The sequence below is a fragment of the Gracilinanus agilis genome, chromosome 2 (genome assembly GCF_016433145.1).
Source record: "Gracilinanus agilis isolate LMUSP501 chromosome 2, AgileGrace, whole genome shotgun sequence".
Taxonomy (NCBI): Eukaryota; Metazoa; Chordata; class Mammalia; order Didelphimorphia; family Didelphidae; genus Gracilinanus; species Gracilinanus agilis.
Window position 1 is genome coordinate 419,217,174 of NC_058131.1, and position 13,806 is coordinate 419,230,979.

Consider the following 13,806-nt stretch of genomic DNA (forward strand, 5'->3'; position numbering starts at 1 on the left):
ATGTATATGAGTCCAGAGTTAAAACAGCAAATGAAATTACAAAAAGTGAAAAATCTAATGATTTGTATCTCAATTATTTAGTCAAGATATAACTGAATGATGTGTCGTAGCCATTACACTGATGCTGCCTGCAACTCTAAAAGAATTTGCTGGAATCATGTTTCATCCAGGCCTAGTTTTCTGCACACAAAATGGCTGGATCCATTAACTTTATATTTATGAAACTCCTTAATGAAAAGTCTGTTTCTATTACTTTGTAATAGAAAAAAATGTAACAAAAATTAAAACAGTAAACGTAATTCTTTTGTATTAAAGCCACAAAGCACTTTTTCAATTGTATTTTGTTTTGTTACACATCTCAGAATGGTTGTTCCAGGAAAGAGAGGAATATCAATGCCTTACCTGTTTAAAATATGGTCCTTTGTTCCTAAATGTTAACTGATCCTTGTAGGTAACTAACGACAGACATTTTAGCAGATCTTCAACTTTAGATCAGTCTAAATTTTGTTGTTAGAAAAGTAAGTTAATAACATCATGTGAAAAAATATCACGTGTGTGCAGTTTTGTGCACAGACATTCTTAGAAATCCTGTTTCAAATGCTTCTGAGACATTGAGTATGCAGTTTCAAAATTCAAGATTGGGGTAATTTGTTCACTATGGAAAGTTGTTAATTACAGGTAAGTCCTATTCATACTGAAGTTATCTTGGTCTTTCAAATTCTAACATATTATTGCACATTGATATAAATATAGCATATATCCTTAGCATAATTTAGATTATACCTTCAAGGAGATTGACATTTAAGCTCTATTTCTCTGCAATAAAACTAACATTAGCACATAAACAGGATTTTTACTCCTTGGGAATAAGGAATGAGGGCACAGGCAGAGCAGAGGACTTTTGCCAGGAATGTATACCAGAAGGAACAGGCTGAGAATGTTCCAAAAAAAAGAAAAAGCACTTAAAATTTCAATTTAATCATAATTTTCAAATACATTACCATAGAGTGTTTGGATTTTGGAGTTTTACTTCTGTAAGTTTTCTTCCCTTTTTGCCAGTAAGCATATCTTTAAATTGCAATAACTTCAACAACCTAGCTTGTGTGTACTGTGTTTTAATCTCTATCACCTTTTCTCCCTCCTTTGTGCTTTTAGTAGGCTGGATAAGAGTGAAGGAAAAGGGATAGTGGGCTGATCCTCTCTATTATGCATAAATCTAACTGACTCAGGAGTGTAGATTCTTAATGGGTCATTCAGCAAGTATTTATTAAACACTATGAACCAGCCACTGGGGTTACAAAGAGAAACAAATATAGTGGATAGATAACAAGGTCACAAAGTGGTCCTAACCTTTCCCTCTGACTTGTAGCCCCCATTTTTTTGACAGTTATTAAAGCATGACTCCTCCAATAAGGAGGATAGAATACAAAATATTCTCCAGGATCAGAACTAATTTGGCTCTGCAAATTGTACAGAAGCAATGAGTGACCCTTTAACCATTTTCAAAGTGTTTGCAAAAGCATTAAGGGGCCAGAGTAGATCCTAAATCTTAGGAGACATTGAATGTTATGTAGCTTTCGTGAATTTTTTACTAGGTTTTTAAACCTTGAGCTTCCTTACTGGATATTTTCCCAAAGGCTTTCACATTAACGACCTAGAACATCTCTTTAGATTGAAATATGAAAATGAAAACACAAGTTGGCAAAGAGGAAGGAAATCAGTTGAAAAGCATGTTCAGTTGGCATTTTTTTCTGATCAGATTATAAATACAAAGAGGTAATAAAACACAGGTAATTAAGTGAAATACTAAGTTTAAATAAGGATAATATGGCTTGTTTCTAACCTAAGAGTGAACCCCAAGTAAGAAAACCACAAATTGTCCGTTAGAGCTTGGAGCAATATCTGGCCAGTAGTAATGGTACTTTTGAAGTAATTTGGCATTTCGTTTGTCTCATTTTTTTTGAGTGATTTGACTATTTCCATAATCCCAGCTTAATGCTGATTTTTACCATGCACATTTGGCAAGACTGATTTCTTGGAAGTTGGGCTGTATTATGTTCAATTAAAACTTAAACCATCCTCTTTGGTTCTTATGGCAAGGAATAGGGAAATTAAAAGTTTCCATCACCTTATCTCCCTCAGTTTGTTTTGAAAGGAAAACCAAAAGACATTGAAAGGAATAGCAAAATAGTATTTTAAAACAATTTTAATTGCAATTTTACTAAAACTTTTGGGAAAGTTTTTTCACTTTCTTTCCATGTGTTTTTGTATATGCATTAGAATTTGACATTTTTTAAAGGAGAGAAATTACATAAGTACTGCCCCTTGAAGCTTTTGCTTGGGACTAAGAGGATGCTCAGAAGAAGAAAAAAGATGGATAGGAAGCTGTAGCAAAGATTTCCCATACTTTTCACTTTAGAATAAAACTCAAACACCTTTGAGAAATAAGGGGGGGGGGCATAAATTTTCTGTGGGTGTACTGACACAAACATGTACCTACAATTCATACTAGGAAAATGTTTGCAATTCATTTAAATTACTTTCTGTTGTCTAGCAGAAAATGCCCGAGATAGGGAATAACTATTTGGCTCCTTGCGGCATGTAGTAAAACCTTGAGAATTTGCTCTCAAGTTGATTAGCATCATTTATTTATAATGATATTGAAGTTTTCTCCTGTTCACAACTTCCTGTGATCTCTCTTGACTTTGGGAAGAAAAAATAGGTTTGGTTTCTATGTTGAGGCAAGCTTCAAGTATCACCAGAAAAATGCCAAAGGGCTAATTAAGGCAGGCTGGAAACCTGCAGAAATAAACTTCCTTTCAGAACTCTGTAAATGAAACAATGTTGGATTATCCAGAGAAAAACTATAAGCAACCTTTTTGAACTCCAAGGTTTTCAGATTTAAGGTGCATGTGGTACAGTATCATGTTTCAGTATGAGTTTTTGCTCAAAGTGCTTAAACCATATCCAAGTACCTCATGCTACAAGTGTTGTTGGTGAATTTGAAAGAGCAATTTGCCTGTTTTTCTATTATAAAAGGGCATTTCTCCCTGACAGGTGATGTTTTCAGTGTTGGTATTTCAAATTCCTAGTTGTCATTTTTATTTCTCAACATAAGATTTTCAGTATAAGCCCTAGGCATAATACAATTAAAATGAATCATTGTCATATGATCTGGTGACAAAAAATTGGAACTTCTGCAGCCTTGTGTACATAATTGGGAGGGGGAAGAAAAGCCAATGCCTTCCTCACACCCTTCATATCAGGCTAAATCAGGACTGATAATGATCATGTGTGTCAGAGTAAAACACGTATTGCTTCAATTAAAACCAAAAATACAGCATGATCTTGTGGTATAGATAAAGGATGATGGAGGGTTAATAACCTCACCGGCTCTCAGCAATTACAGAATTTCCCCCTATATTCAACTGTGACCTTTGAAACTTGGTAACCTATTTTAAAACTGTATGCTTTGCCCCTGCCATAGGAGAAAGCTATTAAATTGGTGTTGTGAATATTTTATTCAATGCATATGTTAAATGAAATCCAGGTCATCGCTAAATTGCTGTCTCACAGCTTGAATGTGAATCTAACATACAAAATTCTTCCTGCATTTTTTTTCTGTATTCTTGAGTTTGTTCAAGACTGCTAATGGAGATACTGTATAAAACCTGTATTAATATTTACAGTGAAAATCAAAAGTACATTCAGATGTATTTCCTTTTTTTTTTTTACATTTTCATCCAATTTCTTGACAACTTGAATAAATTTCATAAAGAGCCTTTCTAACATAAGATATTGGTAAATTAAGTTCTTAACTGTTGCAATAATTAATGAAGCTTTAATAATACTAGTATTGTTGGTACTTTTTTAGTTTTTAAAAAAAATCATGTTTCTGTTTCACACAGCTTTGTTTTTTAGCTGTTCAACTGTCTTTATTACAGCTAAAGAACCTTACTAAATACTTGATAATTACAGAATACTTTGGGGTTGTCCACTGTATTATGACATTAAATAAAATGTGTGAATGAATTGTAAATGTAGATAATTTTCAAGTCATTTTCCTATCTGAGCTTGAAAATCTGAGTAAGCCTCCCCATAACCCCCCCCAAAAAAAACCAAAATTTTTCACACTAGGTAAAATGAAAGCCCTTATGAGTTCAATAAAAAAAATAGGCACAAGCATTGCTACCACCTAGTTTGATTTAGAATTTTTTTAATATATTTACTTTAAAAAAAACTTGTCAAAATTGTATCAAAGTTTTTTTTGTGCCTTTATCAGTGGAAATCAAATAGAGAAAAATCTATTTTACTTACAATGTTTTTAACTGTTATATTAAATTTAATTGTCATGATTATAGCCTGAACTATATATAACCTTGTGTTCTAAGTTCAGTGTTGGTATTTGATTTTACAAATCCAAGCATGGTTGGTTAGGTTCTCTTCAGCCACGCAAAAGCTGAAATGGGGACATTTTGATGGTTTTAACTCTATAGGAGCTCTTTTCCTATGAGGATTTCCTTCTATTTTCCTTCTCACATGGCCTTGAATTAAATTTGCTTGACACTTTTTTTCAAGATACATACTATAGTAGAAGCAGCCACTGCCTAAAAAAAACTAGAAAACATTTCTATTTTAGAAGCCAATGTGTAGATAGGGTAAAGAGAGAATTCCCATTTTCATGGTTTTAATAAACTGTAGACAGTTATTTCTGTTATCTTGCTATGAAATGTTGTCCACTCACTCTCAACAGACATAATTGAACTGGGCAGCACCCTGGGACCTCCATCCCTGAATGCTTCAATGCAGGAGTTCCAGGCCTACACTCACACAAGTCACCATCAAAGATTCCACTGAGGTAAGGGAAGGCTAGCATGGAGAGAAGAATGACCTTTCATGGAAATAAAATTTCCGCCTTATTTTCATTATTCAGTTTCATAAAATTCCTATAACACTGGGTTCAAACTTGGCAGCTGTAATCTCTCTTCTATTTCTGTCTCAAGACCTGTTTCTTTGGAAAAGTGGCAAAATCCAAGTTTGCCCCATCCTCGGGGGTGAAATGTTTTTTCTCCTTGTGATCTAAAACCATAGCATTTATCATAAACTTGAGAAGCTCATTTAAATAGTAGTATTCAGCCCAGTTTCTGTTGTGGCCCATCTCTTATTGTCTTCCTGGGAGATCTTAGACCAGAAAAAATATTCTCAGGTACATAGCTCCTCTAAGGGTAGGTCTTACCTAATCCATAGGTACAGTCCTATCATTCTGGTTCCATACAGATTTAAGCTCAGATATTCAAGTTCCCACATCTTATTTTCTTTTCAGCATTCCAGTCACTGACAGCAGTGTTTGTAGTTGGATATACTGAGTCTAGAATAGCCAGCTTGTTGCCTGTAAGGTGTTTTTAAACATCTGTCCCCCTACCCAATAGCACTTAACTTATAGGTTTAGTTCAAGAATCTGTAATTGCATTGGTTTTGATCTCCCCACTAGCACCCTCATTTCGCAGACACTGATAAACTAATATATCTTATTATTGGATCTTTAAGAACTGCAGTGGCCAAAAGACTCGTCACCCTATAGCCAACCTCAAGACTTTCCTTGGTAAATGCTGTTCACTACTAGACTTAAAGCTAAAAGCTTTCCCAACTTGACTTGAATTCCACTGCCATAGTCTTAGAAAATATAGGATCACTGCTCTGGTAGGACTGTGAGGAAAGATCAAACCTGAACAAAACTGCTTTGGAAATCCCTAAAGCAATTCTATTTGGAAATGGTTTGAGAAGATGAAAATACAGATAACTGTATTTGCACCCTGTTTTGGTGCTTAGACTTCCTAAGTGGGAAGAGGTTCATCTGAGTTTTTTGACCATGGAGGAAAGAATTTTTTCAGATCCTTAAAAAATTAGTTCCTAAAAAAAGGCTGGCAACTCTCTGTTCAGAGGTAAGATTTGGGTGACACTTAAGTTTTGTTACAAAACTATTTCTTGAAATAGCCTTCTAATATTGCTACCTAGTTTCTCACTGTATCTGCTCAAGGGAAAGTAGGGAATCAAAGCATTTAGGTAATTAGCTTAATTTGTTTCATTTGGGAGCACAGATCTCTTTGGACAATAGACTGAATCCATACTGGTCCTCTTACCTAGTAGGGTTAAGTTAGACATGTGAAAGGCAAGGTGAGAAAAATGGAATAGCACCACTTAATAACTGAGCTTTAGTTTCTTCTGTAAAATGAGGATATCTATCCCACCTAAGACTAATGTGAAGAAAGCACTTTGTAAAAGTTAAAACCCTACATTGTTGTTATGTATGGCCTTGGTGAGCTGTAGATAGTTCTATGGAAAGGTTACTCATCAGTTGGTAAATATATACCCTGTACCTTTGCCAAGCACTTCCCCATAAATTTTGGTTTTGGCATGGTGTATTACATAACTTAGCACAACTTCTAAAATTGCTCATTTATTTGCCATGTTGGCAATTTAGCCTTCAATGTACAGTTTAGTTTACTGGGTGATATGGATAACATAAAAGATAATCAAGATATGGCCCATACCTCCAGGATATTAAAATCCAGAAGTCAGGAATAAAGTGTGACCTTACTGTAAGGTCAGAAGAAAGATATAAAGTGGTATGGATATTAATAAGAACAGTCAGATGAGACAGGGGAGGGGAGATAGGTTTGGGGCCATGGCAGAGAGGACTATACTTCTTTGGTTAGTGGGGATCTTTGAGAATTCTAGCTCTCAGAAAACCTTGAAATCTTTCCACAACAGCCCAGCCTGAAATTAGATTTACCTCAAGCACTTATTTTAAGCTTCCTTTCCCCAATCACACTGTGTATCATATTCCTCCCTCATTACAATATAAGCTCAAGAGCAAGGACTATTCTTTTTCAGTTTGGGGTCTATCCCCAAACCAGTAACCAAAGGGGCCTTGCTTATAATAATCCCTAATAAACACTGAATTGCGAGGAGTGTGATCAGAGCTGCTTTAGTGTTTAGATGTTTGTTTTGTCCAAAATTTGTCTTATGATTACTGGTTTTTATAAAAGCATTTTCTGTTTAGGTGACTTAAGTTCCATGCGATTAGTTTTTGTGTGTGTGTGTGTTGTTGTTTTTTTTTATCCTGAAAAAAATATATTTTTAGGAGGCAGCTAGGTGAATCAGTGGATTGAGATCTAGGCCTCGAGATCGGAGGTCCTGGGTTCAAATGTGGCCTCAGCCACTTCCTAGCTGTGTGACCCTGGGCAAGTCACTTAACCCCCATTACCTAGCCCTGATTGCTCTTCTGCCTTAGAGCCAATACACAGTATTGATTCTTAGACAGAAGGTAAGAGTTTTTTGTTTTGTTTTTAGTATATATCAGCACAGGGTAAAGAGTTTGTGGGGTTTTTTTTTTTTTTTTTTAGTACTTAAATACAAGGTGACATTGAGTTTTGCAAATGGCATCATGTTTTATCAGATTTGTACATATTTATCATTCATTCTAATTTAGATGTAAAGAACAAAGTATTCATTCCAATTGTGAAACCTGGATTCTAGTTCTGGTATATTACTGCCCCTATCAGGATCCCATTTTCTCCCTCCATAAAATGAGGTTATAGAGCTATTTAATACCTAAGGGGTTTGAATATTCTACAATTTAAATGTTTAGAATTTTGACTGTCTCTGAACACTCAGAATTTCAGAATAGAGGCACTATTTGCCAACAAGCAAGAGTAAGAAAATGAGAACATATTTATCAGAAAGCAAATAAAACCAGACTAGGACTCCTAGAGTGTATAAATTCATCCTAACCTCTTGTGTTTTGTTTTTTTAACTACATAAAGTGCAATGGGCATTGCAGGTGGCATAGTGGTTCTCAAAGGATGGGCCACAAGTTCTGCTGAGTGTACAACTGCTCCTCCCACACTGTGCAATTTCCATAATCTTCAATCTCCAACCCCTGCTCCACCCAGCTTCTGTGGGGAGGTGCCAAGCCACTGTGGACATTGTGATCCCCAGGGTAGTCAAGAAGAGGTTGAGGGGTGAAGAGAAAGGAAAAAAAGCAGAGGCATCCCAAGGGCCAAGTAGTGATAACAAACTGACTGGGACTCTTTGTTGCCAACTTAAACATTTAATGTTCCATAGTACCTTGTGACAAAGAATATTCTATCTTTGTTAAGAGCTAAAAATCTTTTTTTTTTAAAAACCCTTACCTTCCATCTTAGAATCAATACTGTGTATTAGTTCCAAGTGGTAGGGGCTAGGCAATGGGGGTTAAGTGACTTGCCCAGGGTCACACAGCTAAGAATGGTCTGAGGCTATATTTGAACCTAGGACCTCCCGTCTGTAGGCCTGGCTCTCAATCTACTGAGCCACCCAGCTGCCCTAAGAGCTAAAAAGCTTAAAGAACCACTGGTTTAGATGGATAACTTTGAGGTTCTGCAAGATCCTTAAATATTACAAGAAAGATGACATGCCAGGCATTAGAGTTCCACAGAGATACATAATGTGGGTAGTGAATTAGGAGGTGCACTCCTCTCCTCCTGTTGTCACTAATACATTATAGGACACCATGTGGGTGAGTGGCCTAATTTCTCTGGGCCTCATGCTTCTCATCTCAAAATGAGGACACATGATTAGATTTCCAGTGTTCCAAGTATTTTCTCCTAAGGCATCATTGTGACTAACACATTTTTTAAAAAGATTTTTAGCAAGGAAATCCTTTGCCTAACCTTCAATAAACAGAACATCCCATTCCTGTAGCATTTTGGTTGAGAGTTTACTATATATATAAGCTTAACATCTTAAATTGTATGAATTCAGTAAAATTAATATTTAAGTCATTTTAGCATTTGTTTTTAAATAAAATTTCTGGGCTCAGAAGCTCTATCAAGATATATTTACATTATTTAAACATTTCTACAATTAGAAAAGGCCCCATAAAATGGCAAAAGTGGGAAAGATTTTAAGAAAGTATCTAGTTCTTATTTTACAGGTGAGGAAACTGAGGCAGTATATTGGTGGAGCGAGTACTAGAACACAAAACTTTTGGTTTGTAGTCCAAATGAAGAGAGGGGAAATGAAAACAGAAATTATGCCCAACATCTGATTTATGGCAAAAATTATAAATGTGTTGCTCACTCTAGCGTCTTCTAATTCTTTTTATTTCTTTTAAAATTTGGAAAAATTAAAATTTACCATGTTCTCATATAGTATTTGGTTGCTAATGGCTAAGCATGCCTCAAAATCAAGTTCTTTTCATATAAACTAATATAAACTAAAAATGTGATCTAAAATGAAGTTTCTGGTAACATTCCCTCCCCCAAAATACAGAGTACTTTAAAAGTCTTATATTGGTTACTTTATTCCTTAGTTAAACTGGTTGAATTTGTAATAAGTACTTTGCATGACCTCCCCTTTTTATGTCCTTTTTCCCAAATGATTTAGCTTGGCCCAACAGTTTTCTAGTTTACCAAATGTATTCTCATTTGATCTTCAGAAAGGGGTAAGGAGGTAGCCACCAGACAATAAATCCTGGGACAAGACTGCAATCCAATTCTGACTAGATCCAGTGTGTGCTATACCATTGTGCAATTCAGTTAGCAATCATTTTATTAAGTGTGTGCCTACTATGCACCAGGCACTTGGCTAGACCCTAGGCTATGAAGACAAAAATTAAACTGGCCCTGCACTCAAGGACCTTCCTTGTTCACCATACTGTTGTGCATATCTAAGCACATATAAAAGACTACGTCGTTGGGTGGGGGTGGGGGTGAGGCAGGCAGAAACCATTCCTAGGCATCCCTTGTAGTACCAATGGGTTTGACATTTTGTAGACGTGCAAAAGAATTGTTAAATAGATGTATATGTTTTAAGTGATGTACTTTATACATTTTCTTTCTGCTCTTAACAGCTATTATCTTTACCTATAAAGTTTCATAGCTCTTTGTTAAACATTTAACTTGGTGCAGCTTAGTATTAATCAGCAAGTATCTAGTAAGTGATCTTTGCTTTAAGTGCTGGAGAATGGAGATTCAGATATAAAAATGGCCAGCAGGAACTTAGACTCTGAAGCTCAGAGAGAGAAGTGACCTGCCCAGGGTCACATAATTTATAAGAGGCACTGTTGGGAGGAGAAGCATTCTTTCTTGTCTTTATACTCTTCTGCCTTCTCCACAATCCTCCCCTAATTCCCTAAGACCTAAACCAATTTGTATATACATGACAATAATGAATGTTTTTCCTGAAAATTATCGCTGTATCATCAGCTGATATAATATGCATGCTTGAGACAAATGACAAATTGGGCAGGAAAAAAGGGAAGAAATATGCCATCTTCAGGGGGATTCGTAATCTTGATGGCTTGTCTCTAGCTTTACTATCACTGATTAATCTTGAAATCATGTTGGGGGTTCAGTTTCACCATCATATCCTCATGGTCTTTCCCTTTTAGGTAACACTTTTTGTTTTCAATAGGCACCTTAAAATCCATAGACATTGCTTGAACATCAGGTAAAATTATGCCATTTTGAATTTCTACTTTTTTATTCTTTAGGATTAGTATCATGAACAGTACTAGTGACTGTCACAATTCCTTTGTTTACTTGCTCTTATATTCAGAATGTATGTGCTTTTTTTTAGGAATTGCTAGGGGTATGTATATACACATATATACATATATATATGCTGTGAAGAAATAGATACCACATATACATAAGTAATGTTCTAAACTTTAAAATCAAAGAATCGGAGAATCTCAAAGACCATCTAATTCAACCTATACAAGATGACTTTAGCTTCTATTTTGAAAACTTTCAGTAATGAAAATACCAAAGATTTAAAAAAAAAAAAAAAAGAGGTGGCAGCTGGATGGCTCAGTGGATTGAGAGCCAGGCCTAGAGATGGGAGGTCCTAGGTTCAAATCCGGCCCCAGACACTTCCCAGCTGTGTGACCCTGGGCAAGTCACTTAACCCCCACCTCCCCCATCGTCTAGCCCTTACTGCTTTTCTGCCTTGGAACACAGTACTGATTCTAAGACAGAAGGTAAGGGTTAAATAAAATAAAGTAAAAAACCAAGGATATTGCCATTATATGCATACTATGAAAGCAAAATGGTGAGAAGAGCATTGACTTCTGAGTGTGTGTGTTCATGTCTTGGCAATATTCACTTATGTCTGTGGGCATCTAAACCTTTTTAAACCCATTTCCTCATGTGTAAAATAGGAATAATATTTGTGCCACCTACTTCATGGTAATTGTGATCAGTTCTTAGTCTTATACCCATGGAAACTTGAAAGGAGCTGTGGGAAGACTGGTGCAGTGCCAGAGGAAGAGCCAGGAAGACCTCAGTTCAAATTCCCATCTCAGATTATAGCCATGTGACCTTGACCCTTGACCTTCCCAAATTTCCTAATCTCTAAAATGGGGTGGGGGTGGAATCAGTTCTCTCTAAAACTTTTCCAACTCTAAATCTGTAATCCTGTGACCAGTTAGTTCCCTGGGTAATTCTCTAAAAGACTAATTCACAGACATTACTGATCTTGGTCTGCATTCATGAAAGTTGTTTCTGCATGTTCCTCCTCCAAAGGAGATCACTAGGTCTGGACCAAAACTAAATTATTATTCAAAGTACTATATCAAATTATTTGTGCTAAAACAGGATGAGCACAGTATTATAATTATTGCTATTATTATCTTCAATGATTTAAGCATCCAGGATCTTATTTTGAGTTTAGGATTTTTTCTCTCAGCAACAACTAAAATTAAAGATAAAGTTTATTTGTGTTTGTTTCTCTCTGACCTGCTAACCAATTAGAAGGCTTTAGGAAGAAAATTACCTATTGATATCAAAGATTTAATTAAGTCTTATCACTCTCTTGTATCTTTTATAGAAATTGTATTACACTACAGGGTTACATTATATGCAGATGAAAGACAGGTACATTCTAAAAATGAACCACATTGCCTATTTAACACGGGATAATCCTCACCTATCCAGAAAATCTCTTCTGCTAATTGACATTCACTAGGAATTCTAATTCTTGAAAGATAGGTAGCAGGAGAAGGGCTGTCAAGCACCAGGTAATGGAGTTAGCTAATGGCACCTTAATTACGATATTGCTTGGTGACCTCAGGCAAGTAATTTCATCTCTTGAGCCTCAGTTTCTTCATCTGTCCTAAATTGGGACCAACTATCCTGTCCTCCCCCCTTCCTTCATGACATTGTTAAAGAGATGAAATGAAAAGCACTAGTAAACTGAAGTATTATAAAAATGAATTCTTGTCAATATCTATTAGTGTAGAGAAGTCAATGGAATTAGGACAAACTCCCTCTTCTCCTGGGCTGTGCGTCCTTTTAAGCCTTTGGGCCTCATTCGAGTCAGAGCTTGGGCTGAATCTCTCAAGTCCTTTGCAGGGCTAAGCCTTAGAAGATCCTGTTCTGTCCAGGGTGGCATACAGAGTTCAAATTCTGCCAGCGACACTTCGTAGCCATGTGAGCCTTGGTAAGACACAGACCTACTCTCAGCCTTGTTTTCATCTGTAAAATGAGTTAATAGCTCCTGCCTCCCTGAAGTGGCGAGGATCAAATGAGAGACTGTGTAAAGCACTTTGCAACACTATAAATGCTCTCATCGTCATCCCTAGATTACCTTTTGCAGTAACTCACTTTGATGGTACTTTGCTATGCATATGATGTGTAACTTACATCCCTATTTTATAGTGGTGGGAAATGAGGCTGAGAGAGGTTAACTTGCTAAGTAATTTGCTCACAAATAAGGAGGCAGAATCAATTAGTTTGTTTGCTTGTTTGTTTATGAGGCTAATAGCCTCATGTGATTTGCCCAGAGGCACTTAGCTAGTAAGTAGTGGCTGAGGCTGGACTTGACCTCAGGGTCTTCCTGACTTCAAGTCCAGCCCTCACTCTCCACTGCACCAACCAGCTCCCCAGAGGTAGAATTTAAACCCTGGTCTCCTCATTCCTAAATTCCAAGGGGATGGGAGATGCAGCCCATCCTGTCCCTGGGTGCCTGTCTGTCTCCTCTGTACATTTTTCTCACAGAACAATAAGGATAAGTGACGAGATATGCAAAAATACTTTAGTTTCTGAGGAAAAAGGTATAAGCTGCATTGAAGGTAGATACCAAACAGGGCTCCAAGAATGGAAGAGACCTGGGAGTGGTGCATAGTAATGTCTTGTAATGGAGAATGCTGACTCGGGAGTACTCTTCTTGTGCTGGGTGGGCAGCTAGGTGGCACCTTTCTCAAAGAATTCTCTTCCCAGAAGCAGAGTGTCTCTTAACATAGATTTATCCACTTCTTCCTGAAGCGCTTAACAGATTTAGCTTGCTTTGAAAAGGGATGCTGATGGGGGAGGAGGCCAGCTACAAGTACAACTTAAACAGCTGAAGGAGGGAGGCTTCTGTCTGCCTTTAGCCTAGTGGCTCACTTCTCCTTTATAAGAGTATCTCTAAAACAACTCTATTTTTGATAGTGTATTCATTTTTCTTTCAAGCATAAGACCTTAATTTTACATACATATGTATGTGTATGTACATACACACCTGCATGTATAAATGTATGTATATGTACACAAACAGGAAACATCCTACAATTCCCATACCATATTCTGAGTAAATGTTTCTTAAAATCCTCAAGAGATTCTCTAAGAACATGTAATTTATTATTTCCTTAAGGTATTCCTTATTTCAGAAACATTTTATTGTGGAAATTCTTGGCCAGATGTTTACTTTGGGGCTTGCTTGAGGCTATTTTGTTTGGGCATATATGCAGTTCTTTGATTTGGTTGCACTGATCACTTAAAA

At 36.5% G+C, this 13,806-nt stretch overlaps 1 protein-coding gene across 4 annotated transcripts in view; it reads left to right on the top strand.

Annotated features, from left to right (window-relative positions):
- The window catches only part of WDR20 (WD repeat domain 20), a 160,865-nt gene that overhangs the window by 77,729 nt on the left and 69,330 nt on the right, over positions 1-13,806 (top strand). Inside the window, exon 4 of one of the 4 annotated variants that reach the window (XM_044664613.1) lies at positions 2,824-2,883. The exons of 2 other annotated variants lie outside the window; for them this stretch is intronic. In XM_044664613.1, the coding sequence (XP_044520548.1) occupies positions 2,824-2,883 (60 nt within the window). Of the gene's footprint in view, positions 1-1,387; positions 1,454-2,823; positions 2,884-13,806 lie in introns of those variants that run through there. One more of the 4 variants, XM_044664612.1, reaches the window with a different exon arrangement.